Source organism: Symsagittifera roscoffensis, chromosome 4 (genome assembly GCF_963678635.1).
Source record: "Symsagittifera roscoffensis chromosome 4, txSymRosc1.1, whole genome shotgun sequence".
Lineage (NCBI taxonomy): Eukaryota > Metazoa > Xenacoelomorpha > Acoela > Convolutidae > Symsagittifera > Symsagittifera roscoffensis.
In genome coordinates this window covers 2,432,588-2,458,825 of record NC_087065.1, presented here as the reverse complement: position 1 = coordinate 2,458,825, position 26,238 = coordinate 2,432,588, and the positions used below count along the sequence as shown (strand labels likewise).

Below are 26,238 nucleotides of genomic sequence, written 5' to 3'. Positions count from 1 at the left end.
AATTCGCATAGTTGGTGTAATGTTTCTAAATCGGAGAGTGACATTTCTTGAAAAATTCGGCTAATCGTGTAGTCTAGTTTCATATCTAAGTGAATATCATAGTGGATATTACCAAAATATGTACTATTCATTAGTGATAGTTCTTGTAAACGTGTGCTTTGATCGTCTTGGGGCTTTAAATGTCCACCAGGTTGACCTGTATTCTTTTGAAAATTAACTGGTATATATGATGTTCCTTCGTTTAGGGGATGACTTGTGGCGTATGGGTCGACTTTTATTTTTCCAGTGGTCATGTCGAATCCATTTTCGTATTCAACTAATATTTCAGAGTATTGTGTTTTGTGAAGTGGGTTTCTGTAGTTACATGCAAGTTCTGTTTCTTGATATATTTGAAAACGTGTTAATTTATTTTCTATATTATGAATGTTTCGAAAATTAGAACTTATTTTTCGTAATGGATTTACTTGTTCATATGGTATTGATTGTATAAAATATTTTTCGTGAAATTTTATCATACGAGCGTGTATTTTTGCTACTTGAAATGTTGTACATGTGTCTTCGGGGAACCAAACAATTGTTGCTTGTGTTCTGGTTGTAGGGTCGCAATAACCTTGGTCGTTTTTACAAGGTAATCTAATTCCTTGATAAATCATTGTGTTGTCTGATAAATCTCGTGTGAGTTGTATTTTTTCGAGTTGTATTTTCCAATCGAAAAACATTATTTCTTGGTATCCTTTATTTTTTGTGTCTGCTTTGCAGTTTGATGGGTCATTTATACCAATGTGTGGTATCCAGTGTTTATCGTGCATATCATAGGTTAATCGTCCGTGTGCGCCGTTGTATGGGTATTTTTCATCTAATTTTATATGTCCTTGATATCTTTCAAGTTCTGCTTGATGTACAGAATCTGAAAAAACTTGGAAATATACTAAATTTCTATCTGTGTTTTTATTTTTTGTGATGTTTAGTCGGAGTAACTCGTTTTTACAATCTTCGGGATTGAGATGTAAAAGTCGTTCTATATTACTCTGGTAGAATGATTCATGGTCAAGTCGGTTTTTATTTCCGTTTGAGACTTGTGAACAATGTACTTTTTTTTCAGAAAATGTTGCTGTGAATTTATATCCTATAACTGTAGTTGCTCGGGCTTTTGAATAAAGTGTTGCTATTACATTTGTAGTTTCTATGGCTTGGGGTTCTGTTTCGCACTGTGATACTTGATTTATTGCATACTTGTGTAGTGTTTTTTGTTCGTTTTCTTCACAATCGTAATGTGTTACTAATAAATCTTGGGGTCCTGTGCGGAGAGAAGGGTTTATGTTTTGATTTGAGATTACTAGAAAAAGGAGTTGGAGAAAAATTAATAATTTTAGAATATACATGTGTATGATAATCCTGAGTATGGGTTATAAAATGTGATGTAACCAATTGTCTTTTTGGTATATCTGTCGTATTTATATATTACTTCAGTGGTTATAAATGGTGGTGGTAGTGATTGGGCTGTTATGTTTGGTGGGTTTAATGGGTAGGGATGTTGAGTAATGTTGTTTAATTTAACTGTGATTTCAAACTTTAATTGTAAACTGTTTTGTTGGAGTATTTGGATATTGTGATCACGGATATCGTCGTGAATGTCTTGTCGGTATTGTAATCTATTAAGTGCCCAGTTGTGAAGGCGATTACTTTCTAGATGTTGTCCAAATAATGGCGGAGGGGCTGTAAATGTATTCCAATCTAGTCTTAAAGGGATATTTGTTGATGATTGTTCTCGATATCTGGCGTCGAGATTATTTGGAAAATTTAAGTTAAAAGGTGGTGGTGAAATCTGGCTTATTGATGGTGTTGATGGTAGTGATAATGTTTCTGGTAGTGATGAGGATGTTGTTGTATCCGTAGAAATATCTATTGGATCATTGACTAAATTTAATTCACCTTGTGTAAATGAATGTGTTGTCCAATATGGTAGTCGTGATGCCTGGTTTGGGGGGTTAAAGGGATTTTCACGTATTTGTTCAGATGTTGGTGTTGAACCTAAGTAATCTGATGGTAGGCTTGAGGTGCTACGTTGTGAAAGAAGCGTAGGGGTTTCTGGTAATGTACCAATGGGGTTTTCTGGAGTGTTTTGTGATGGGGATTGAGGTATGTCAAAATGAACTCGGGGAGTTTGAAAATTTCTGTTTCGTCGAGGATGTATAATTTGTCTATTTATTTCGACTGTATTTTGGTTTTGACTAGGATTTCTTATTCTACTTAATTCTTGTGGTAGTGTTGGGTATAAGTTATATGTTGGTTCGCTTAGAGGTGCTTGTCGTTGAACTGGTTCTAGTGGTTCTGATAAACGAGCGTGTCGTTCTTCAAAAGTGTATGGGTTATCTTGAAAGGATATTCGTGTAGATGTTTGAGGATTATGGGTAGTTGAAGGTGTTGTTGGGTTATCTTGGGATGATGTCGGTGAAGACTGACTTTGTGACTTTTGGGTAGCAATTTTTGATAGCTTTTTGGTCTATTCTTTTAGTGAAAAAGTTAATGTTTATTATAGTATTCTTCTAAGAAAAGAATTAGGAGGATTGTTGCTAGAGCGAATGTGATGATTGCTTTCTTTATACATTTGCATATGGTCAAAATGAGGGATGATAGAAATGTTATGAAAATTACAAATAGTAGAAAAATATCAGTTCTACTGAAAATAGTTCGTATCATTTAGATAAGTTTTATAAATCGTACCTGTGGATATAATCAAGGGTTTTTGAAAGTTGGAGAAATAGTTCGAATATAGTGTAGAAAATTAAAAAAATATTACAAAAAATGATTAAGAGTATTAGAAAAGATTCAAGGATATCAAAAAGAAATATTATGAAAGTTTCAAGTATCGTAAAAAATTGTTTGAGGTTTGTGATAATTTTAGTGACTGTTTGATAGAAGAGCATTTAAGAAATGGCTTCGTGATCGAATATTTTTTGTTTTTTGGGGCAATTTTCAAGTGTGGTCGGATTATTTATTAGTTTTTTGACAAGTGGGTTGAGTTTTGTAAACAATTGTTGGGGGCAACTTTTATGGTGATCGGAAGGTCTTCTTTGTCTTTATTTTCATTTGTCAAATGATCTGGGGTATTTTTGAGATTTTTATACTTTAGGCTAAATAAAATGGTCGTTCTTTTACTTTAGGCTAATTTAACATATTTGTTTGGGGGATATTTCAGGTCTGAGTTGGGGAAATATTGTTGATCTTTGGTTTATTAGATAAGGGAGGGTTATGATATTATGGTGATATTTATTTTAGTTGTCAAGTTGGAGTGGTTTGCTTATTTTTGACCTGGAGGTCGTAGAGTTATAGTTATAGATATGCCTGGAGTTTAATATTTTTCGTCTAGTTGTTTTGTGTTAAAGTTATAGAAGGTGACGGATTGGATGAATCCTATTGGCTAATTTTGAACTAGAATCGCTGCGTGTTTGTCAGCATGTTATCTTGAAAATTGAAAGTGTAAAATGTTTCAGAGGTGCAAAGATTATTAAATGTAGAATTAAGGTTGTTTTTGAAATTCAACTTTCTTTAATATTTTAGATTGTGGGGTGAATACTTTATAATTTTTACGTGGTTGATTTCTAAGTCGTGAAGACTCTCTATGTTCTGATTTGTCGATTTGTTCTTGGGGTATTATTTGTTCTGTCATTTTTCTATTTTTTCTTTCTTTTTGAGATGTATTTTGATCGAGATTTTTTGTATTGTTTTTTGTGGTGTTTGATTTTGTATTTTGATTTCCGAGGTGAATATCATTTTGTTCCTTTGTTATGTTGTCCGTATGTGGGTCATTTTGAATAACTTTTAAACCTGTAAAAGAATATAATTGAGTTAGTTCGCGGAGTGCGTATTCTTTTGGATAATAAGGTAATAGGTTATTTCGGTGTTGAACGATTTCTTTTTTATCTGAGTCAGTGATTTTATATGTGACATCAGTGGGTTTTGCAATTATTTGGTATGGTCCTTTACGAAGGGGTTGTAACTTTTTTGAAATTCCTTTTTGAGTATTAAAATTGGGTATTAAAACAAATGTTCCAATTTTTAAATCGGAGGCTGGTGTAAAGCGTGAATTTATTTGTTCATTAATATTTTGCCTTGGTAACAACTTTTTTGTTACCTTTTGGTAAATTTCATTGTGTTTTTTATCTCTGTTTAAAATCCATTCGGTGTGTGTACCGGAGCCTAATTTAAGAATTTGTGGGTGATGAAAATGATCTTCATCGTGTGTATGTAATGGTAGGTTATAGCAAATTGAGTCTTTATTTGGTTGACAATAACCTTGTGCGTTTTTATGAGAGTTTGCTGTAAACATTATTGGTTTGCGTGGCTTTTGGTTAAAAACCATTTCACATGGTGACATTCCTAAAGTTGTCGTGATTTGTGAATTATATGCCAAGGGAAATAGTTTTACATCTGCTGACCATTCGGTATATCTTGTATCATTTCCATTGATGATACATCTGAGATATTCTTGTAATGAACGGTTCATACCTTCGACTAAGCCGTTTGTCCAAGGTGCGTGAGATGTACGTGGTTTGTGTTTAATGTTATATAAATGACATAGTGTGATGATTTCATTATTTATGAATTCTGTACCGTTGTCTGTAACTAAAATTTCTGGTAGTCCGAATTTTGCTATCCAGTGTTCATAGAGTGTTGTGTAAGCGTAATAAGCGTTACAATGTGGTACTGGGTTAAGTGCTACATAATGTGTAAATGCGTCAACAATTACCATAATGCAGGAGTTTCCTTCGGATGAGGGTGAAATTGGTCCTTTGGTATCAAATGAGATACGATGATTAAAGTACAAACTTTGTCCTTTAAAATCTTGTTTTTGTGCTATTTGTTTTTGATTTGGGTAAGGTTTATTTAGTTGACATACTATACAGTCATTGCATAGTACTTTTATCCAAATTGGTGCATTTGGGAAATAAAAGTTTTGTACAAAATTTGAATATGTTTTTTCTGATCCAGAGTGTCCTTTAATATTTTGTGTATGTGAAATATTAAAAGCTATAAGAATCATACTTAAAGGGAGACAGGGAACTGTAGATTCATTTAGTTTGTATTCTAGAAGGTCTGTGTTTTCGTTAATTGTTGTATTATTGAATTTTCGAAAATATCGGAGGAGTGTTTTGTTTCCTAGAATAGTTGAATCTGCTTTGATAGGTTTAGTTTTATATTTGTGCCATGATTTCAGTTGTCGAATTACTGGGTCAAGGTTTTGATATTGTTTCAGTGTTGAAATTGTAATTGTTTCTGTTGGGGGGAGAAAAATGTTTTCAATTTCTAATTTAGATAAGGGTATTGTGTCAAGTGGGTCATGGAGGTCAAAAACTTGATTTATTGTGTATTTTGAATCGTTTGTTTGTGGTCCTGATAAGTTTATTTTATCAGTTAAATTTTCTTTTTCAATTAGTGGAAAATGGTCTTTTTTAGGCGGGTGTTGTTTTATTCTTTTTTGTTGGGTGTTATTTTTTATCCATTGTGAATATGGGATTGGTTTAAAAGTTGATGTTCCAAGTAGATCAACTTCATAGTGATTATTTTGACAATCTAAATAAAGTGGGAAATGTTGTTAATTATTTATTTGTGATTGTTCAACGTCAGTTTTTACTGCATATTTGCATTCCAATCGGGGTGATGTTTCATTTTCTGCAAGGTAGAATTTTATGTTTTTGGGTATTTCGACTGTGGTTTTACGTGTAAGTAATTCAGGTGGCGTATTTCGACTTAAGGTGTCTGGTAATGCAAGATTTTTTCCTGCGGTCCAAACTATATGTAAGTTTGGGAATTTCATTAAAATGAGTTGAAATCTATAAACTCGGTGGTTTGGATTAGACTTTTGTGTAAAAAGAAAGATGATTGGTTTATGGTCTGTGAATAGAACTGTGGGATGTTTTGATCCAAGTATCAGAAATTCATATTCTGTTAGTGTATATATTATGGCTGTACATTCTCTCATTAGAGTTGAGAGTCGTAGCTCTGCTTGAGTGAATAATCGAGAATTTGCTGATATAAGGTTCATTTTATTTGTACTATTATGTGATTGTAATAATGCTGCGCCGATGCCAAAGTTCGAAGCATCGCACATTGCATAAAATGGTTGATTTGGATCTGGAATTGTGTTTGAAATTTGTTCAGTTAGAAGTTTTTTAATTTCTTCAAATCGTGCTTGATGTTCTGTATTCCATTCAAAATTATTTTGTTGTCTAAGTATGTTATAGAATGGTCGTAGATATAATTGCATTTTATAAACATATTTGCTTAAAAAGTTTAACATTCCAAGGAATTCTTGGATTTTCTTTTTATTTGTTGGTGGTTGGAGTTTTTGAATAGCGTCTATACGTGATTTCAATGGAGTGATTGTTTTTCTTTCTATATTATGTCCTAAGAATTTAACTTTTGTCAAAAAGAAGTGTGATTTATCGGGGGCGGCCTTCAGATTTTCGTTCTGAAGTATTTGGTGATATTGGTCTAAAACATTGAACATTTCCTCTTTTGTCTGTGATTGCATAAAAACATCGTCTAAATAGGTGATTGCATTTTTCTTGAGTATTAGTGGTCGAAAAATTTTGCTCATAAAAGCTGAAAATGCTGCTGGTCCTATGGATATTCCATAGAATAAGCGGTTGAATTCATATTGTTGGTTTCCGATAACAAATTGTGTTAAACGTCGTGATTGTTCATCTAGTGGCATTTGATTGTATGCACTATTCATATCGGCGGTTGTAAAGTATTTGCCGTTTATTTTTGTTAAAATAACTTGTATTGGTTCAATGGGCCAATTACACTTTGATTCATCTATTAGTGAGTTGAGGTATCTAGCATCGAGAACAATTTTTAATGATTCTCCTTTGGCTAGAATGATAACAGGGTTGATAAATGTGTTGCCTTTTGGTTGTTCCTCTTTGTTTACTGGTGATATAATGTTGTATTGTTCTAAAATGTCGAGTAATCTGTTCACTTTATCGTGTAAGTGAATTGGTACTTTACTTGCTCTTTGTTTTTTGAAAACTGCGTCTGGTTTTAATGGGAGATGTAGTGATGAGCTGATTTTGCCAACATCAAATTTGGATGTTGCATAGACTGATGAATATTTAATTAGCTGTTTTGCTAGTTTTTCAAATTCGTCTTGTGTTATTTGTGAATGTTGGAAATTAAACATTGTTAAAAATTTCTGTTGACTCTCTGTGTAGTTACTTATGTTGAATGTAGGTTTGAAATATGGGGTTTTTGTGAAATAATCCGTATTTCTGTTTTCGTTACTTATTATATTATTTATAGATAATTCTTCATTAAGAATTGTGGATTGGCAAATATCTAGTAATTGGAGTATATTATTTACACGATATGCTTTTTCGTGTATTGGTGATATTGTAGCGTTGGTTTCGCAATAGCCTAAAAGTCCTAAAGGTAATGTTACTTGGTAAGGTGTATTGTTGTATACATGTAAGGAAATATTATCTGAATTCGAGTTTTTCAAATATTTTATTGATGAGATTGTGATTTTGAAAAATTTATGAATAGGTTTGAATTCAAAATCTGACATATAAAATTTTTGTTTGTTTTGTTTTTTATCATATTGGTGAACTTGCTTTATTGAAAAATTGTATATGTTTCCTGATAGTGGTTTCAAGTGTTTTCTTTGTTGGTTATATATTGGATAGAATTTTGAAAAGAATGGTGGTTGTTTTTTTAATCTTTGAAAAAATGTTAGGGATGTGTCTTTTGTTTTTGTATATTTATCTTTGATTAATATTTTACAATTCAAGATGTTGATTGTTGGTATATATTTAGAGATAAATGGTATTCCAATGATATTGTGTTTAATATCAGTGATATGGAATATTTGTTTAAATGGTTTGGTTAAAATTTTGTTTTGCTCCATTGTTCTTGTGGGGAGAAGAAATAATTGAATTTTTCCGTAGTTTATTAATGTTGATCCTTTTGCTGTTGCTAGTTTGCTGGAGGTTTCAAGAGGTGTTAGCTTTGGGTGTAAGGTTTTTATTCCATTCCATGTGGGAATGTTTATTATATTTGATTCTGCTCCTGAATCAATTAAAAAATCAATTTCAAGATCTGGTGGTTGAAATTCTTTGCTTCTTGGACTTTCTAAAAGAAATGGTATTGTCCAAATTTTTTCTTTGGGTTGTTCTTTTTGTCTGTTTTGATAGATGTGATTTGTATTCAAGCATTTTGTTTTTTCGTTCTCATTGGGTTGATTTGTAGTGTTAATTTCATTAGTTTTTTGTGTCGTCGGTGTGGAATGGACGGGTTCAATATAATAATTGTGAAGGAGTTCTGATTGATTCTCATATATGTGTGATGAAAAAGGTTGTTCATATATAACGGGTTCATAGTCATTTTCGACTTTTATCATATTGATGGAGAGAGTGTTTTCTGCATCGCTTTCTGAATCTGATGATCCACAGTTTATTTGATTGAGTTGTAACGTATCAGTTACTGTGTCATCAATACCTGGAGGGTCTGATGTTGTTTCTGGATTAGATTGTACTTGATTAATATGTCTTTGATGTTTAGGTGTACTACTTCTGTGGCGATTATTAGAATTATTATAGTTATTATTATTCCGGTGTGGTGATTGGGAATAATTTCTATAACGATTATTATAACTTGAATGTCGATTTTGTGAATTATTTCGCGATCTGTTTTGGTAATTATTGTTTGGTCTGTTATAGTTTGATCTATTATATGAGTTATTCCTTGATTGATTGTTCGGGTAATTCTGGTTTCGGTTGTTTGAATAACTTCTATTCCGATTATTGGAGTAGTTTCTATTCCTATTGTATGATGAATTTCGTGATTGATTGTTTGGGTAGTAATTATTTCTTGATTGGGAATTAGATCTAGAAACAAATCGTTGTGTGTTTGAATTTGATCTGGAATAGTTATTTCGACTATTTGGTCTATTGTAGTGATTTTGTGATGAATTTTGCGTGTTTCTTCGTTCTGGTGATCTTCCTCTATAACTTGAGTTATATGGTGATTGATTTCTTGTATAATTTGTATTGTTCGGGAGTGGTTTTCCTGAACTGTTGTTGCTGTAGACTGTTTTGTTCGGTAGATTTCGATCTTTTTTCATGTATTGGTAGAATGATTTATTTGGTTCTTTATATTTTTGAGGTTTATTTTGATTGTCTTGCTGTTTTTGTCTACATTCAGAAATACTATGTCCGTATCGTCGGCAATAATTACACCATTTTTTGAAAGATGGTTTGCCTTTAAAGTTTGGGTGTTTTTCGTAAATATTGAGTATTTCAGTGATTTTTTCAACGAGGTCTGTATCTGATTCCTGTATATTGTTTATATTTGTGGAAGCTGTTTAAATTCTGTTAACGTATTGTAATTTCAGATTTTCCGTTTCTTCGAGTTTCATTGTGATTTCTGCTTGTTCTAGTTTGTCTACTAGTTTTCGAAAATCTAAATCGGGTTCTCGAATTGACGAAGGATGGGATGCTCTCTTTTTTATTGCTATTTTCCTTAATTGTGGTGTTAAGGTCATCATTAAGATTTCTGTCATCTTTGTGTTTTTATAGTCATGTGTATTTAATGAATATGCTTTTCGAACTAGTGTTTCGATTCGTACTGCTAATTGCTTGATGGTTTCGTTTGGTAATCTCCGAATTTCATTACATAAAACTCTTTGTTGTTGTTTGTTTCTTTCGGAGTCAAACATTTTTGAAAATTCTTGTGTAAACCTTTTCCAATTTGATTTTATTTCTATAGGCAATACTGAAAACCATTTTTGGGCTGCGCCATCTAGAGTTGTTTGTATTAACGCTGTGCGTCGATGTATCCAGTTTTGATGTAGTGGCGTATTAATTGGTTCATGTCCTATATTTAAAATCAAATTTGCTGTGACTGCATTTAAATAGTCTTCTACAGAATATTCAGGGTCTGTTCCTGTGAATACCATTAAGGGTTTATTTGATGTTATTGATGATCCACCCATAAGGTATGGATTCATCGTCATTTGTAATGATTCTACTGCATTTGGCATTTGAGAAAAATTTGAAAGTTGATTTCTTGTTATTTCGTGTTGTTGAAGATAATATGGGAGTGGTATTTCATTTTGCATTTGTGCTGGTTGGTACGAGTTTGCAATCATTGGGTTTTGTTGCTGAATTGGTTGAAAAGATTGTGTATTAATTGGGTTTTGTTGTTGAATTGGTTGTTGGTTTTGTGTATCTATTGGTTGTGGAGAAAAAATTCTATTATATGTATGTGGTTTCTGTATTCCTTGTCCACGATATTCTTGATTATAGGGTGTAAATATATCTGGTTGTAAGAAATCATCATCTGAGGATAAGTAATCCATTTGATAAGATGTTTGTTTTTTATTTTTATTTTGTTGAAAAAATGGATAGTTTTCACTACGATCCTGTGGAGGATGTAAATTTGTTTGGAAATTTACTGAATTAGGTGGTGCCATTGGGTTATCCCAGTTTCGAGATCTTGTATAATTAATAAAATTTTTTCGTGGTTGATAATTTGTTTTTGATGGATGTGTGTAATTATAATTATGGTCTGCAAAGTTGTTTCTAGTGAACGTTTTGCGTGTTTTTGGCGGTATTGTAATGGGTCTGTATGTTTGGTAATCCATGTGTGAATATTTTGGGGCAACCGAAGGTTTAACGGTTGATTGTAATGTTACCTGTGTTTGTGAAGGATTTGTATTTCTTGGTGTTGTTAAGTTTGGACGTATTGGTGAAATACTTTGTTGTGTAGTTGTTGTGTGTACGATTTCTTCATTTATGAAGTGTGATGGTGTCTGGATATCTTGTTGAGTAAGATTCCTAGTTCCATTGAGGTTTTCATTGTGTATGACTGTAGAGTTTAAACTATTATTTTGCATATCGGGTAAAAATGTATTATAGTTTAATGGTGTTGCATCAATGGTTAATGGTATTACTCGTACATAATCTCTTACATAAGATATCGTACTTATTGCTTGACTTGAGATTGATTGTGGGAAGTTTATGGATGCGGGATGAGACCATTCGGGGTCCCAAACATAGTCTGATTGTTCTGTGATGGCAGTATCATCGTTTGAGTTTTGGGGTCTAAAATTTTTTCTTGCTTGTGAAATTAAATCAATATTATGTGTGAAATAATCTATTATGAACCATGCCAAGATTTTTTGTAAGTCGTGTTTTGTATGTTGTGAAACTTCATCTTTCGTGAAATTTTCTTTAATTATATTTAGAAAACTAGAGAGTAGTGTGATTTCATGTCGTACTCTTATATGTTTAGATGTTTCTGTCGGTGAGACATTTGGTATCTGGATTTCGTTTTCTAATATCGAGATATAACTATATATTATCGCAAAAACTTCATTAGTAAATATGGAGTTTGCTCTTTGTGAGTTATGATATTGTATGCTTTTTATATATTCTGAGAATACTTTTGAAAATTCTAAATCAAGGTCGTCTGTTTGAATTACATATTTGCGGTGATTCGGGTTTGGTGAGCTGAATTCTATTGTGTAGATTCCGTATTGTTGTGTTAGGTTACATATATCTTTTAGATAGTGATCGATAATTTGTCTTTTGATTTTTACATCTGGGAACTCTGTTTTACATGGACTGATTCCGGGTTCAAACAAATTTAAGAGTAAATTTTTGCAGAATATATGCTGTCCTCTATCAGTGGTTGCATCTACGATAAAGGGGAAAATATCATCATCATCTGGACTTTCTTCACCTGGGGTGTGCGTTGAGCTCATTTTTTCGTTCGATGACTGTTAATATGTAATTATCAATGTGTCTAATTGGTTGATTCCAATTGTATAAATGTACTGGTTTGTGTTTATACTGCTTTTTTATTCTTCTTTTTCCTCTTTTTGATGAATTTGAAGTTGTTTCTGAGTCAGAGAAATATAATTGATCGTGAATTGGGCAATTTTTATCTATTGATTCTTTTAGTTGATAAAGTTCGTCTAAACTGTTGGTTTCTGATTCTGAAAATGCGTTTCGATTTTTTGAAAATCTTTTTCGTGTTATTTGTCTTTGTTTAGTTATTATTTTTCTCTTTAATGTTTGTCGTTTTGTTCTAATGTATCCAACTGTTTGTGTATGAGGTGTGATTACAAGGTCGTATTTTTTATTATCTATTTCACAATTGTGTAAAACGATTGTTTGTTTATTTCCTAGGTTTTTAAATGACATAAGGTTTAGGATGACGGATGCAAAAGGTTGTTAAATGATTTCTATTTGCTTAAACTGTTAGTCCTTACGATTTTTTTGTTAGCCTAACCTGGGTCTATTTGTTCAGGGTTGGGGAGAAAAGTATATCGATTCCGAAGAATGATTTTATACTTTCTCGTGGATAGTATAAGCTAAGTTGTTAACTTACTTAATCTTACTTAAGGGTAGTGATTGTGTTCAGGGTTGGAGAATAGTAAATCGATCCACAAGGTTCAGGTATAATTAGAACGCGAGTAGTTCGTTAGATACTATTTTAAACTTACTAAGTTTAAGATTTATCCTGGGTCTGGTAAGAGGGGGGATCAAGTGAAGGATGAATAACCGAAGTTCTTCACTGTTTATCCTAATTTGAATGATTAGTTTTGTTCAAAAATTTCTATTAGTCCTGGGTTTTTAGAAAGGGTTGGATAGTGAATCGACGTTTGAGGTCGTTAGACACTAGTTAAGTGGGTGGGGGAGAACAAAGTTGTTCTTTTTGATCCAAGGATAGGCCTTGATGATCAAGTTTTAAATTTAATTAAATAGAAAATGATTTAAGATCCAAGGATAAGCCTTGATGATCTGATTTTAAAATTAAGTGATTTTAAGTTTAAAATGTTTTAAATTTGTGTAAAGAATAGATTTAGTATTTTTATGATATTAGTGAGCTTATGAATGCTGTTATGTTTAGGCGATGAAGCTGGAACAACAGGATGATTTATAATTACTAACCGTTTATTGTCATGCTACTAATTTTTATTTTGATTTTTCAATAAATATTTTTCAAACATGTTTTGTATATTACTGCAGAATTTAGGAAAACGATCTGAGATCTTTTTATCAATCGTTATTGTATATTAATAATTTTGTTTAGCGCCTGAAATGATTTTGAAGATTGACTTCAAAATTTTATGTTTGCAAATGAAAATCTAAATTCATTGCTAGTAGTATTCTAAATACAAAAGTTTGTTCTGGCTTTTGCCGAACTATCATATAACTATATGGTAAGTTTCTGCTTTGTCGTATGTCGTCTCTGGTTCGAGGTCTTCTTCCAATTCCGGGTAGTTCTGTTATCGTTCGGAATATTGGCTCTGATCTATTGAGTCGTAGAGACATTTCGATTAAATTATTGTCGTATAACATTTTGTAAATGTTTTGTCTAAATTCTAATCTATTATTGGTTAATTCTAAGCTATTAAGGTCTTGTTCGAGACTTATGGTCGCACCAGATGAGTTAGGACCGATGGGTATAACTCATAGAGTAATTTCGGATAGGGTACACCGTCTGCTCGTCACGCTATCTTATTTTCGGCCGGATAGGTTCGTGCAACTTCTTAGTCTAATACCGATCCTAATCTTACTCTTATACTGTCTAGTCTCAGGTTGTTTAACTAGTCTCTGCTAGGCTCAATAGATCTAGGGTATACTGGTTTATTGCGGCTGCTGAAGTTCTCTTGGAGAGTCAACTAATTTCTAAGTTAAATTCAAATCTCTCTGGTGCTGAAATTACAAGTAATTTCAGCACTTACAAATAAGTGGGTTGTTAGTTAGATGGATCATGATTGGTTAATATTAAATACTTTACATTGGTAATATATCTAATTTATCCAATCATAAAATGTAGTTTAGATCAGGTTCCAAGAATGTTGGTACAGAATCCTTTTTTCTGTAATCTTTTTTCTGAGCATTCAACACCGGTGCTCTGTGCCGCGGTTGATCAGTTTTTAATGGGTTGTTCGTTCTATTTGGGGCCACGGGATGCTCAATTCTTTCAATTTCGCGCATTGTGGGCTTTTTCATTTGGCAGCGCGTAGTCCTTCAATATTTTTGTAGTTAACATCTTCTTGTTCCGATCTAATGAAAACAGTACATTTTGCATGACAAGTTTTAGCTGACGCATCACAAGTTATCGTTTGCCAAGTGGTGCTTGGCTTTCTAGTGAAACCCGCTTCGAACAGTGAACAGCCCATCGCCTGATATTACATATTTTCATTTAGTACTGATTTGAACGTTGATTCGAGCATTTAAAAGGAAAAAGCCGTTAACATTTCTCTGATCATTTGAACGCACCGTTCCACTAAATCTGTGACTTGATGATTTCCCACCAATTCAAATATCAAATTGATGCTACTTTGCTTACAGAGTTTGCTCATAGAGTTTGCTACAAATGCTAGCCCTGGTCTGTTCTATTCCTTCTTGGTATCGCACGTAACTTAATCTTATTCCTCCGACAGGCAGGCTAAGAAAACCTTGTGATTTTTAATTATCTTGAATGGAGATTCAAGCAATAACTTCCCGAGTCGAGATTTTTCACCTAATTTGAAGCAAGATTTGAGCGGTTTGAGCGGTTTTTTTAGACAATTACGCTCAAAATCTTGCTTCAAAATGAGCGGTTTGAGCGGTTTTTGAACGGTTTATCTAAAAAAACCGCTCAAAAACCGCGCAAGATTTGAACGGTTTTGAGCGGTTTATCTAAAAAAACCGCGCAAGATTTAATAATAAAAGGTCGACCTCAGAGGGATTCGAACCCGTAATCTTTTGAGCGGGATCTCGACCCGGGTTCGGATAATGAGTCAAAGCCCATACGACCGCTAACAATTCTAACTCATTAATACTGAATTTTTGCTCTGCTTCGTTCAAAAACCGGGACGCAAATGGCTTTCCAGCCTTTGGGATGTAATTGTTCTAAAAACAGCGCCTAGGCCCTTTTCCACCACTACGCTGAACTTATCTTGCCGGCTAGTTTCGTCGCTAAGTGGCATCTGTGGCATCAATAAAAAGGTCGATTTTCGAAAACCATATTGGATCTGACGTGTTGCCACTAATAGCCAACGCAAGTCTCTAGGTAAAATGAAACAATGTACTGTACATTTACCTAGTTTTAAAATATCTCTTCCTTCCAATAGGCCATTAGTCGTATCTTGGACCTTAGGTAATACATGTACAGGGTTTCTCTTTCATCTGTATAGGTCGCAACGGTTCATGAAAGTGTGTTCTACCTGCGCAGTTTTTAAAGAACCTGTTATACCCTCAGCCGTTAGGTGAGGTATAAGATAGTTGTTCAAAGTCTATGCTGAGCGCTGACTGAGAAATAAAAAATGGAAAGATTAAGATCACAACTTAAATTCATCGGTCTATGTTTAAGTCTGGTTGACGCTGACCTCGAAGCATTTGAGATACAGCGTTTCATAATAACTAATACATATGTTGTTAGGTATAGATAGATACTTATTTAATCCTCAGACTTCTATATGTATTATGTAATCAGTTAGGTTTATAATATGTAAACATTACCAACTGGTAGTTTTAGCACCTAATTGTACATTGTTTATAAAGGGATGTTTTACTACGATATCCGTATGGATAACATTTCCCTCCTTGTGAGAAATTGAGTTTGCAATTTAAGGTTTTTCTAGATCCTCCGCCTGTTTTGTGGACTTCTGTGTTTCTCCTTCTCTCTCTCTGAAAGGTCATTGAATTTCCTCTAATTGGACTGATCGATTGCAAGAAATTCATAGCGTCCTCAAAGTCTTTACTGAAGGAGTCTTCTGTGATCTTCGGCTTGTCTAGGATGTAACGCGAGCTTGTGGTTCTTGGTGGTGTAACGGTTGTGGTTGTTTCTCGGGCGTTTTCAGGCGTATCGCTACTCATGTGGACTTCTGTACATACTATTTCTTCTGATGTTGCCAATGATGGTGATAGGTATGCCGTGACCTCTTCGTTTATCGTGGTTTGTTTGTCGCATTTGTCAATCAGATTGGAGGTGTTAGATTCCTTTGGTGTAGTATCCTCCGTATTTGTGTACTCGATGGTTGCTACCGTGCCTGATGTTTCTGTGTTGGTAGAGATGTGTCCAATTGGGATGGCGTTCCCGAAATTTCCGGCTAGAGTGCTTGTCCTTGATCTTGTTGATCGCCGAATTTCCGGCGAGTTTGTTTCCGGTATGGCCTTTAGATCAATTCTTTTGGCTGCGGGTTGTTTACTTGGAGATGGGGTTTTATGGTCGAGCTCGGTATCCGATGAGAGTGAAATCGATGTGTCACAGTCGAATTCGATCGTTGCGGGGTCGGCTTTGGCTTTTTTCTTGGGGCTGATTGTTCTCTGTGGTACTGATTTTGCCGGGAGGCGTTGCGTGTTTGGTTTGCTCCTGTCCCGGGCATTCTTCTGGTTTTTTGATGTAAATGTTGATAACAGTTTTTGTGGGCCTAGAGCTCGTCGATTCAGCGTTTGTTGTAGTATTTCTTGAGTGGATTTTGGTGGTGGCTTTCTCGGACTTGTTGTCGATTTTTCTTCTGTTCTTCCTTGCGCCCCCATGCTAGGTGTCTTTTTTCCTAAAATACGCGGTTTAGCTCTTGGTAGGTGTTTATAAGCGACAAAGTCCTTTAGTGCCGCTGGTCTACATTTTCCATAGACCCTTGGATCTGGTATGAATGCAAGATTGTCGTGCCTAATTAACCTAGGTTGCTTCCCGTCTTCCCTTATCCACGCAGTATGTGGGGAGTAATTCATTATTGCGCCATTTTCAATAATTTTGAATTGTGCCCCAAATGTTCCCGGATTTTTAGTTTTCCTGGCAATTGTTCCCGTTTTCCTAGCGACTTGTTCAAGACGTAGTCCTGTTTTAGGATTTATTGTATGTGCTGGACCTTTAAAACGATCCTTCAGGAATATTAACGGGGCTCTTCGTAAATTTTCTTTTTCTTGTCTTGTTAAGAGTCTTATGGGGTTACGTGTCCTTAAATTTTCAAAATCGTTAGATTTTTCTTTTAGAAAAGATTCCTGGAGTGATCTGGCTTCATAAGGTTTGTTTGATAAAGATAGATGCGCACCTATTGGGAATTTTTGGAGTAGTCTCCTGTCGAACTCCTCATTGCTACTGTCTAGTGTTACTGCATCCGTGTGTGTGATTACATCCGGTTGGTGGTGTGCTCGCCATTTTCCTGAGGTTGTGTTTATGCTTTGATTAGCCGCGGTCGCGTTTCGTTCCGCGTTGATTTGTGCTGGTGGAGCCGGGTTGAAAGTCGGTTCGGGCACGTATTGAGGATCTGGTGTGGGCTTCGGCTTGTATTTTAGGTCCAATTCGTCTTCACTGTTTACCTCTCTGTTCCACATTGTTTCCGCCGTCAGCGCTGGTTTTGATAGTACTTTTTCGTCTAAACATGACAGTTTCGTATTTTCCCACGAAAGATTTGACAATTTAGACAACGTGCTGAGATTACTTAGGGGTGTATTAGCTTTTCTACCATAGTGAGATTCAAACGGTGTAACTTTTGTAGAAGTGTTAGGTGTAATACGGAGTGTTTTTATTAATTCAGCCACGTCTGATGCCAATTTATACGGACGATTTGATTTATCAATTTTCATAATTGCTAATCGCGATTTTAATGTTCGTCTGAGCCTTTCGACCATACCTATAGCTCTATGGTCGTCCACCGGTGCGAAAATCAGTTTTATATTATGAGTTTTACAATATATGAGGAACTTTTTGGCCCTGAAACTTTGTGCTTGGTCACATCTGATTGCACGGGGTACGCCTTGGTTGACTATGTGGTTTTGCATAAAACGGATGATTGTATCCGCTTTGTTATTGGTAACAACTTTTGCGTACGGGAAACGTGAGAAACGGTCGACACCCACCAATATGTAAACTTCCTTATCGTTTTCATCCGGTAAGGGTCCTGCAAAATCCAATTGGATTTCTTCATTTGGTTCTACCACCGCGTCCAATGTTGTGTAGTGTTGTTTACCCGAGATAACTTTAAAGTTCTTACCCTTTTCCCGGCAGTTTTTGCAGTTCTGGGCAGTTGCCACAATGTCTCGATGTAGGTACGGGTACCACACATGTTTTGCCGCTTCTAGCATTCCTCCTTGTCCTGGGTGTGTGAGGTGTAATGCATCCATCAGTGTGGGTCTTAGCTGTTTTGGTATGACGACGCGGTCGTCGTAGAGCAGAATATTTTCCCTGACTGATAGGCGATGTCTTACATTATAGAAGTAAGGGCCGTAGCAGCTCTTGATCGAGTCCCATTTCTGCTGTTTAACCATAGTTAAGAGCGGTGATATATTTCTATCTCGTTTGGTAGTGGCTGCTAGGAAGTTGACGTCCATTACTTTCCGTAAGTTTTTCCGGAACATTGGGGTGTCTTCTTCTTCTATGGTGGCAATTGTTTGGCATTCCGTGTCCTGTTGTGTTGATTGGGTGTTTCCGGTTTGGCATTCTGTGTCCTGCGATTGTTTTAATTCCAGCGTCTGGCAAATTGAATCGGTTTTTTCGTTTTCAATTCTGTTAAAGGTAAAGCTTTCTTTCGAGTGTATGACCTGGTGTGATACGTCCCTGAATGTTAGTTCTGGCGGTGGTGGTTTCGATAGAAGGGCATTAAAAGATGCGTAATTGATGGGAGAAAAAGTGAGTTGAGTTTGAGCTGAATTGTGGGACTTTCTTGTTATACGACGAAAAGGAGGTAATGACATGCCTTGTTGCAGTTGTCTGTTCATGTTTTTTTTTTTGAAATTTGGATCAATTGAAATAGAGTTAAATGGAGAGCGACATAATTTAAGCAATTGACTACGAAGAGTGAACGCAGTTTGTGTTTGAACCGAATTTGAACGTGTGAAATTTTCGTTCCGGTCGAGCTTTTTGGTGCCTAGATAATTAATCGTTTTGACATTATTCCAAACGGAGTTAATACTACTGCTATCTTGGAATTCTACGCATTTCACGAAATCATCGATTAGTGCTACTACGAAGTTTTCGTCCCAGTACACCGGAGGTTGTGGTTTTCCGACCGGGTGTCGCGAGATGTAGTCAATAAGACCCATTTTACTACCAGCCAGGTGGTGTATATCGAAATCGAATGGAATGAGTCGATCAATCCATCTAGTTAACCTACTCTGGTAGGTTTTATTGCCCCTATTACTCTTTAAGGCACCAACTAGTGCTTGATGGTCTGTTATTAAGGTAAAGCGTCTACCGTAAAGATAATACTTGAAGTGCTCAATGGCCCATACTGCGGCCAAAAGTTCGAGTTCGTTTACCGAGTATTTCTGTTCGCATGAATTCAGAAACCTTGATGCATATGCTATGGTGACCCAACCATCCGGTGTGTTTTGTTCAAGGGCCGCGCCTATTCCTTCGCGGCTGGCGTCACAAACAATACGAGTGTCTCTGTCACTTACGAAGTGTCTGTTTTCCGTAATATTCTTTACGGCATTTAGGATATTTTTGAATGCTTTTCCGTTTTCTTCACTCCAATGGAAATTAAATTTGTTTGCTGTAGACAATAGTGGTCTTAGGGGGTTGCATAATTGAGCTAAATTTGGAATGAACTTGTTTAGATGATGAACAGAGCCCATGAAACTTTTCAATCGTTTGAATGTTTTTGGATAAGGTAGATTTATTATCGCATCCGTCTTCTTATGCATAGGTGTGGTGCCGTGTTCGTTTACGATAAATCCCAACTATTCTACTTCCCTACAACCGAATTTACACTTATCGATTGAAATAGCCATGTTTTCCGTATTTAATTTGTTCAAAACTTTGGTCAATTTTTCAATATGTTGCTCTTTTGTGCCATGTGATATTATTAAAATATCATCTAGAAATGCGAAAGTGTCTTTCTCATTGTTGAGGGTTAGATCGATGGCTTTCTGAAATTCTGCGGGCATATCCGTTATCCCGTAGAAGCCAGTTTGGAACTGATATGTTCCCGTGGCCTTTCCCCCAATTATGCTGAAGTTACACTGCGTACGAGTTGTTTCGTCCAATGGCAGTTGACTGTACGCGTAGCGTAGATCTATTGTTGAGAAATAAGTCGTACCTGGCTTATTTGTACCCTCCTGTGCCGATTGTGCTATATTGTCTAACAGAACGTCAATATTTGGCATCTGGTACTTATTTTTATGGATCGACTTATTTATTTGTTTAGAGTCCATGGCTAATTTATTGGATCCATCTTTTTTAACAGTGATCACAATAGGGCTTATGAATTGGTTGTCATTGCATTTTTCAAGTCGAGTGATGTGGCCTTGGTCAATTAATGATCTAATTTCATGTTCCACCTTCTCTTGTATATGAATGGGAATTCGGCGCCCCCGTTGTTGTAAGGCCTTGAATTCAGATAAAAATTGTGTATGGGCCATATGGTTTTTTGAACGTCCGATTCGTGTACACAGTCCCGGGTACGTGGTTCTGACCCACGTTGCAATTTGTGTGTCTGAATTTTCGACACTGTTAACTTGTAGTACTGACTTACCAGCTGGTTTTTTTCTTGGTGTAGCTGGATGCCAATTAGCGGGAGAAGATTTCGCCCCAAGATGTTCGCGCGCCTGTCGTCCACCACAATGAAAGACGCTGTTTGAATTGTCCAACCTCCCGATTCGATTGGGGCAGTCAGTCTGCCAAGGGATGGGATTTTGTAGCCATTTTTGCAGACCATTTTGTTAGCTTCGTCGTCATCCCTCATTCTTGTTCTTACTGCTGACTTGACTGTTGTAGCCAGAAGGTTGGCTGTTTTTTCGTTTACGAACGATGTTGGTGATCCTGTGTCGGCAATAAAAACGATGTTGTTTTTCTCCGAGCGCACCCGTATAAGATGTCCTTTGAGATCTGTGTCAAATAGTTCTTCTGCCCGTCTTGGTTCAAAATTTATCCAGTTTGTGGATGTATCGTCCGGATGGATTAGTTTCCACCCCGGGATAACGTCACCCGCTTGTAGATAATTGACGTAGGCTGTCATATCGGTGTTTTGAAGGTCTTGTTGTTGTTGATTATCTTCTTGGATTGCGTTTACATTGCTAGATTTACAAAGTCTTGCGAAATGACCCCTCTTGGTGCACTTGTTGCAAACTTTGTCACGCGCCGGACATTGTGCTAAATGAGTTGCTGAAAATGCATTCCCGCATTTGAAACAATCTTTCCTTTGTCCAGCCTTTTCCGGATAGTTTCTTGACGTTTGTCCTCCTCTACCGCGTCCACCTCGCTGTTGAGATCTAGATCCACCCCGCTTTTGGACGAAGTTTACCGGTTCGATTTTATATTTGGCAATCCGGTATGACTATTTGAAGTTCCCTGTTTTCTTATGTAAACTTGGTTCTCGAGGCCTTTTTCGCGTTTCATTGCGTAGTCCAATGCTTGTGCGGGCGTTTTTGTTTCGGCGAGAAGGTCTTTTTGAACTTCGTCGTTTGACATGTTTGCCGTAAATAGATCTCTGACTATATCGGACTCGAGACCTCCATCGTTGCAAGCCGTGCATTTAAAATGTCCTTTTACCACAAGTTCCGTAAGTCCGCAGTGGAATTCTTTCAGGGATTCTGTTTTCCGCTGTTTGCGTGTAAAAGCTTCGTACCGATCGAATGTTACGTTGCGTTCTTTAACAAACAGTCGTGTAAGGAGTGTCCAAAACTCTCTGGTGGAGGTATCTTGAATTTTAAGATTTGGATAATATTGTGTTAGTCGTCTTTGGCCCTCCGTCCCCAAACACAAGTATATGTAACTTCTGCATTTGATATCGGCTTCCTCCCATGGTATGCCGTCGACGGTGGGACCGAGATTATCCAGATGTTGACATTGGTTCTCCCATGCTACACGTTTTTCTTGGTTACGTAAGTTTCGATCGCGTATTTGTTTGTCTGTTTCCCCTTCTATATTGAGCTCATAGCCTGGTTCTTGGGGTTTCCGAACAGCTGGGGGGTTACGTAGAAGTTTGTTCAAATTCATACCATCTTTGGCGATGATGCCAAGAAACAGCTGCTGGTTCCATTTGTCCCACTCTATTGGCGGTTCCGCGGACGCTTTCTGCCAAAATGGTGTAATCCCCAATGGATTCTTTGTGAGTGCTGGCTGCGCCATGTTATACCCTCAGCCGTTAGGTGAGGTATAAGATAGTTGTTCAAAGTCTATGCTGAGCGCTGACTGAGAAATAAGAAATAGAAAGATTAAGATCACAACTTAAATTCATCGGTCTATGTTTAAGTCTGGTTGACGCTGACCTCGAAGCATTTGAGATACAGCGTTTCATAATAACTAATACATATGTTGTTAGGTATAGATAGATACTTATTTAATCCTCAGACTTCTATATGTATTATGTAATCAGTTAGGTTTATAATATGTAAACATTACCAACTGGTAGTTTTAGCACCTAATTGTACATTTTTTATAAAGGGATGTTTTACTACGATATCCGTATGGATAACATTTCCCTCCTTGTGAGAAATTGAGTTTGCAATTTAAGGTTTTTCTAGATCCTCCGCCTATTTTGTGGACTTCTGTGTTTCTCCTTCTTTCTCTCTCTGAAAGGTCATTGAATTTCCTCTAATTGGACTGATCGATTGCAGGAAATTCATAGCGTCCTCAAAGTCTTTACTGAAGGAGTCCTCTGTGATCTTCGGCTTGTCTAGGATGTAACGCGAGCTTGTGGTTCTTGGTGGTGTAACGGTTGTGGTTGTTTCTCGGGCGTTTTCAGGCGTATCGCTACTCATGTGGACTTCTGTACATACTATTTCTTCTGATGTTGCCAATGATGGTGATAGGTATGCCGTGACCTCTTCGTTTATCGTGGTTTATTTGTCGCATTTGTCAATCAGATTGGATGTGTTAGATTCCTTTGGTGTAATATCCTCCGTATTTGTGTACTCGATGGTTGCTACCGTGCCTGATGTTTCTGTGTTGGTAGAGATGTGTCCAATTGCGATGGCGTTCCCGAATTTTCCGGCTAGAGTGCTTGTCCTTGATCTTGTTGATCGCCGAATTTCCGGCGAGTTTGTTTCCGGTGTGGCCTTTAGATCAATTCTTTTGGCTGCGGGTTGTTTACTTGGAGATGGGGTTTTATGGTCGAGCTCGGTATCCGATGAGAGTGAAATCGATGTGTCACAGTCGAATTCGATCGTTGCGGGGTCGGCTTTGGCTTTTTTCTTGGGGCTGATTGTTCTCTGTGGTACTGATTTTGCCGGGAGGCGTTGCGTGTTTGGTTTGCTCCTGTCCCGGGCATTCTTCTGGTTTTTTTGATGTAAATGTTGATAACAGTTTTTGTGGGCCTAGAGCTCGTCAATTCAGCGTTTGTTGTAGTATTTCTTGAGTGGATTTTGGTGGTGGCTTTCTCGGACTTGTTGTCGATTTTTTTTCTGTTCTTCCTTGCGCCCCCATGCTAGGTGTCTTTTTTCCTAAAATACGCGGTTTAGCTCTTGGTAGGTGTTTATAAGCGACAAAGTCCTTTAGTGCCGCTGGTCTACATTTTCCATAGACCCTTGGATCTGGTATGAATGCAAGATCGTCGTGCCTAATTAACCTAGGTTGCTTCCCGTCTTCCCTTATCCACGCAGTATGTGGGGAGTAATTCATTATTGCGCCATTTTCAATAATTTTGAATTGTGCCCCAAATGTTCCCGGATTTTTAGTTTTCCTGGCAATTGTTCCCGTTTTCCTAGCGACTTGTTCAAGACGTAGTCCTGTTTTAGGATTTATTGTATGTGCTGGACCTTTAAAACGATCCTTCAGGAATATTAACGGGGCTCTTCGTAAATTTTCTTTTTCTTGTCTTGTTAAGAGTCTTATGGGGTTACGTGTCCTTAAATTTTCAAAATCGTTAGATTTTTCTTTTAGAAAAGATTCCTGGAGTGATCTGGCTTCATAAGGTTTGTTTGATAAAGGTAGATGCGCACCTATTGGGAATTTTTGGAGTAGTCTCCTGTCGAACTCCTCATCGCTACTGTCTAGTGTTACTGCATCCGTGTGTGTGATTACATCCGGTTGGTGGTGTGCTCGTCGTTTTCCTGAGGTTGTGTTTGTGCTTTGATTAGCCTCGGTCGCGTTTCGTTCCGCGTTGATTTGTGCTGGTGGAGCCGGGTTGAAAGTCGGTTCGGGCACGTATTGATGATCTGGTGTGGGCTTCGGCTTGTATTTTAGGTCCAATTCGTCTTCACTGTTTACCTCTCTGTTCCACATTGTTTCCGCCGACAGCGCTGGTTTTGATAGTACTTTTTCGTCTAAACATGACTGTTTCGTATTTTCCCACGAAAGATTTGACAATTTAGACGACGTGCTGAGATTACTTAGGGGTGTATAGTTTTCTACCTATCTAGGAAGTCTAGGGCAATCCAGAAAGTCTTGTTTTTTCTATGGCTAGAAAAAATGTTGCTAAAAATAGTTGACCAGAATTCACAGGCCTTGGGCAAATTTACAAAGTTTGATTCAGATAATTTAAGAAATTTCCCAAAGAATCAATCAAAAAATTGTCATCACTAAAAAATTTAAAGCCATACGATTGTTTGAAGCAATTTTATAGCATTTTTTGCATGAGCTCATATGAGTAAATTATCCTTGTTATGAGCCCGGAAAAAACAGTCAAATATTTAATTAAATTGATTAGATCTCAAATTTTTCAGATGTCAATTAAAAACAAATCTATTTGTATACATAAACAGAGGCACCCTTGGCATATTCTTGTGCAATTTGTCTCTTGGACAGATGTGTCGACCTCTCAGGCGCCCTGTTCAGAGTCGGAAGTTGCGAGTTCTTAACCGACACCATCCGAGAGTACATATTTCTCCGATTGAGCGACTCTGCTTTCTTCTGCACTTCGGTCCAGTCGGGTCCCAGACTCCTCGGCAACTCCTTCACTCCTCGGATCATCTCGGATCCGGTATTTGTTTTAATCACTTTTCGTCTTCGCTTCTTCTCGATTTTTCCTAAGTTTAACTCGCTCGAAGGATTTTCACTCTCATTGTGACCATCTGTTTCTATTAATTCGTGCTTATTTTCATGATTTACCTCGAAACGCTGATTATTGCCGCCTTTGCTCGTAATTTGCCCTATTGCGTTTGCTTTTGAAGAGTGCTTATTTCCCAAATTTAGATTTACTGCAACATCAATTTGGGGTCTTTGGTTTGAGCTTTGAGAAAACGAACAATCGCCAATTTCTATAACTTGATTCAGCGTGTTTGAGTTTGAGTGATTGCTTCTACTAACTCGCCGAATAAACTGATTTGAATAGCGTCTCGATCTTTTCTCGCGAGGTATATTGGGATCCGGAGGCTGATTTTGAAACGCCTTTTTCTGGAAGTTGGTCGAGTGTTTTTCCGACTGATTTTGTTCACTTGTCATGAACAATTCGATTTGTTCACGACTCAGAATCCGACCGTCTGTCATAACTGTTTGAAACATTTGCATCATTGAGCTGAACTGACTCGGATTCGAGGGGTCAAAAACAGTTGGCTTGTCAAATTCGTTCTCGGGTATATATGGAACCCATAAAACCGCTTTGTTATGCTGAGGTTTTGTTTCATATTGAGTTCTATAATTTTCCTCTAATTGAAATTCTGGTGAAATCCGTTTCTGATCTCTTTTTACTTCTTGTAATCTTTTTGTCAGTTTTCTTCTAGTTAACTTTGAGACGTTTCGCTTATTCGAATCAACAGTTTTGACTTTCACTTGATCATCTGAAAAAGAATTGTCACTGGAATTCGTTTCCGAGTCGTCGTTAGTTTCCGAATGACCATCTTCGTTGGGCTCAAACTGTAGACCGATATCACTAGTTGATCGGCTGTCGGTTTTCCGGATCGGAACCCGGTGAACCCGGTGTGTTCGGTCCACTCGCACGACTTGATGGAAATCTGCCTCGGCTATTCCTTCGTAATCACTCGGATCTGTTTCTGACTCACTATCGATCTCGATAATTAATTTGTCGTACTTCGGCTTGTTCATTTAAGGCGTCTATGAATAACTAAATTAACAATACGACTTAATAATTTTCAATTAAGCTATGGTTTGTTTTTCTGCACGTAAAAATTTTTAATGTGAATAAATCACAGCTGTTTAGTTTATTACTGAGAGCAATCAAGATTTGTGAAGAAACTGTTTTGTATTAAAAAGTATTTAGTAGAAAAATTACTGGCGACAGACAGCAATTACTGAAAATTTTGTAAAAAAATTTGATCAAATACGTTAATATTTAAAGCAATTCAAACTCAGGAGCGGAACTAAGATTTTCTCGAGGGGAGGGGGAGGCGGTTTTTC

The 26,238-nt window shown here is 36.6% G+C and overlaps 1 protein-coding gene across 1 annotated transcript; it reads right to left on the bottom strand.

Moving 5' to 3' along the window:
• Positions 1–24,627: 24,627 nt before the first annotated feature.
• Positions 24,628–25,926, bottom strand: LOC134843860 (deoxynucleotidyltransferase terminal-interacting protein 2-like). Its single transcript, XM_063860170.1, has one exon. It carries the CDS (start codon positions 25,924–25,926, stop codon positions 24,628–24,630), a length of 1,299 nt encoding a protein of 432 aa, XP_063716240.1.
• Positions 25,927–26,238: the final 312 nt, after the last annotated feature.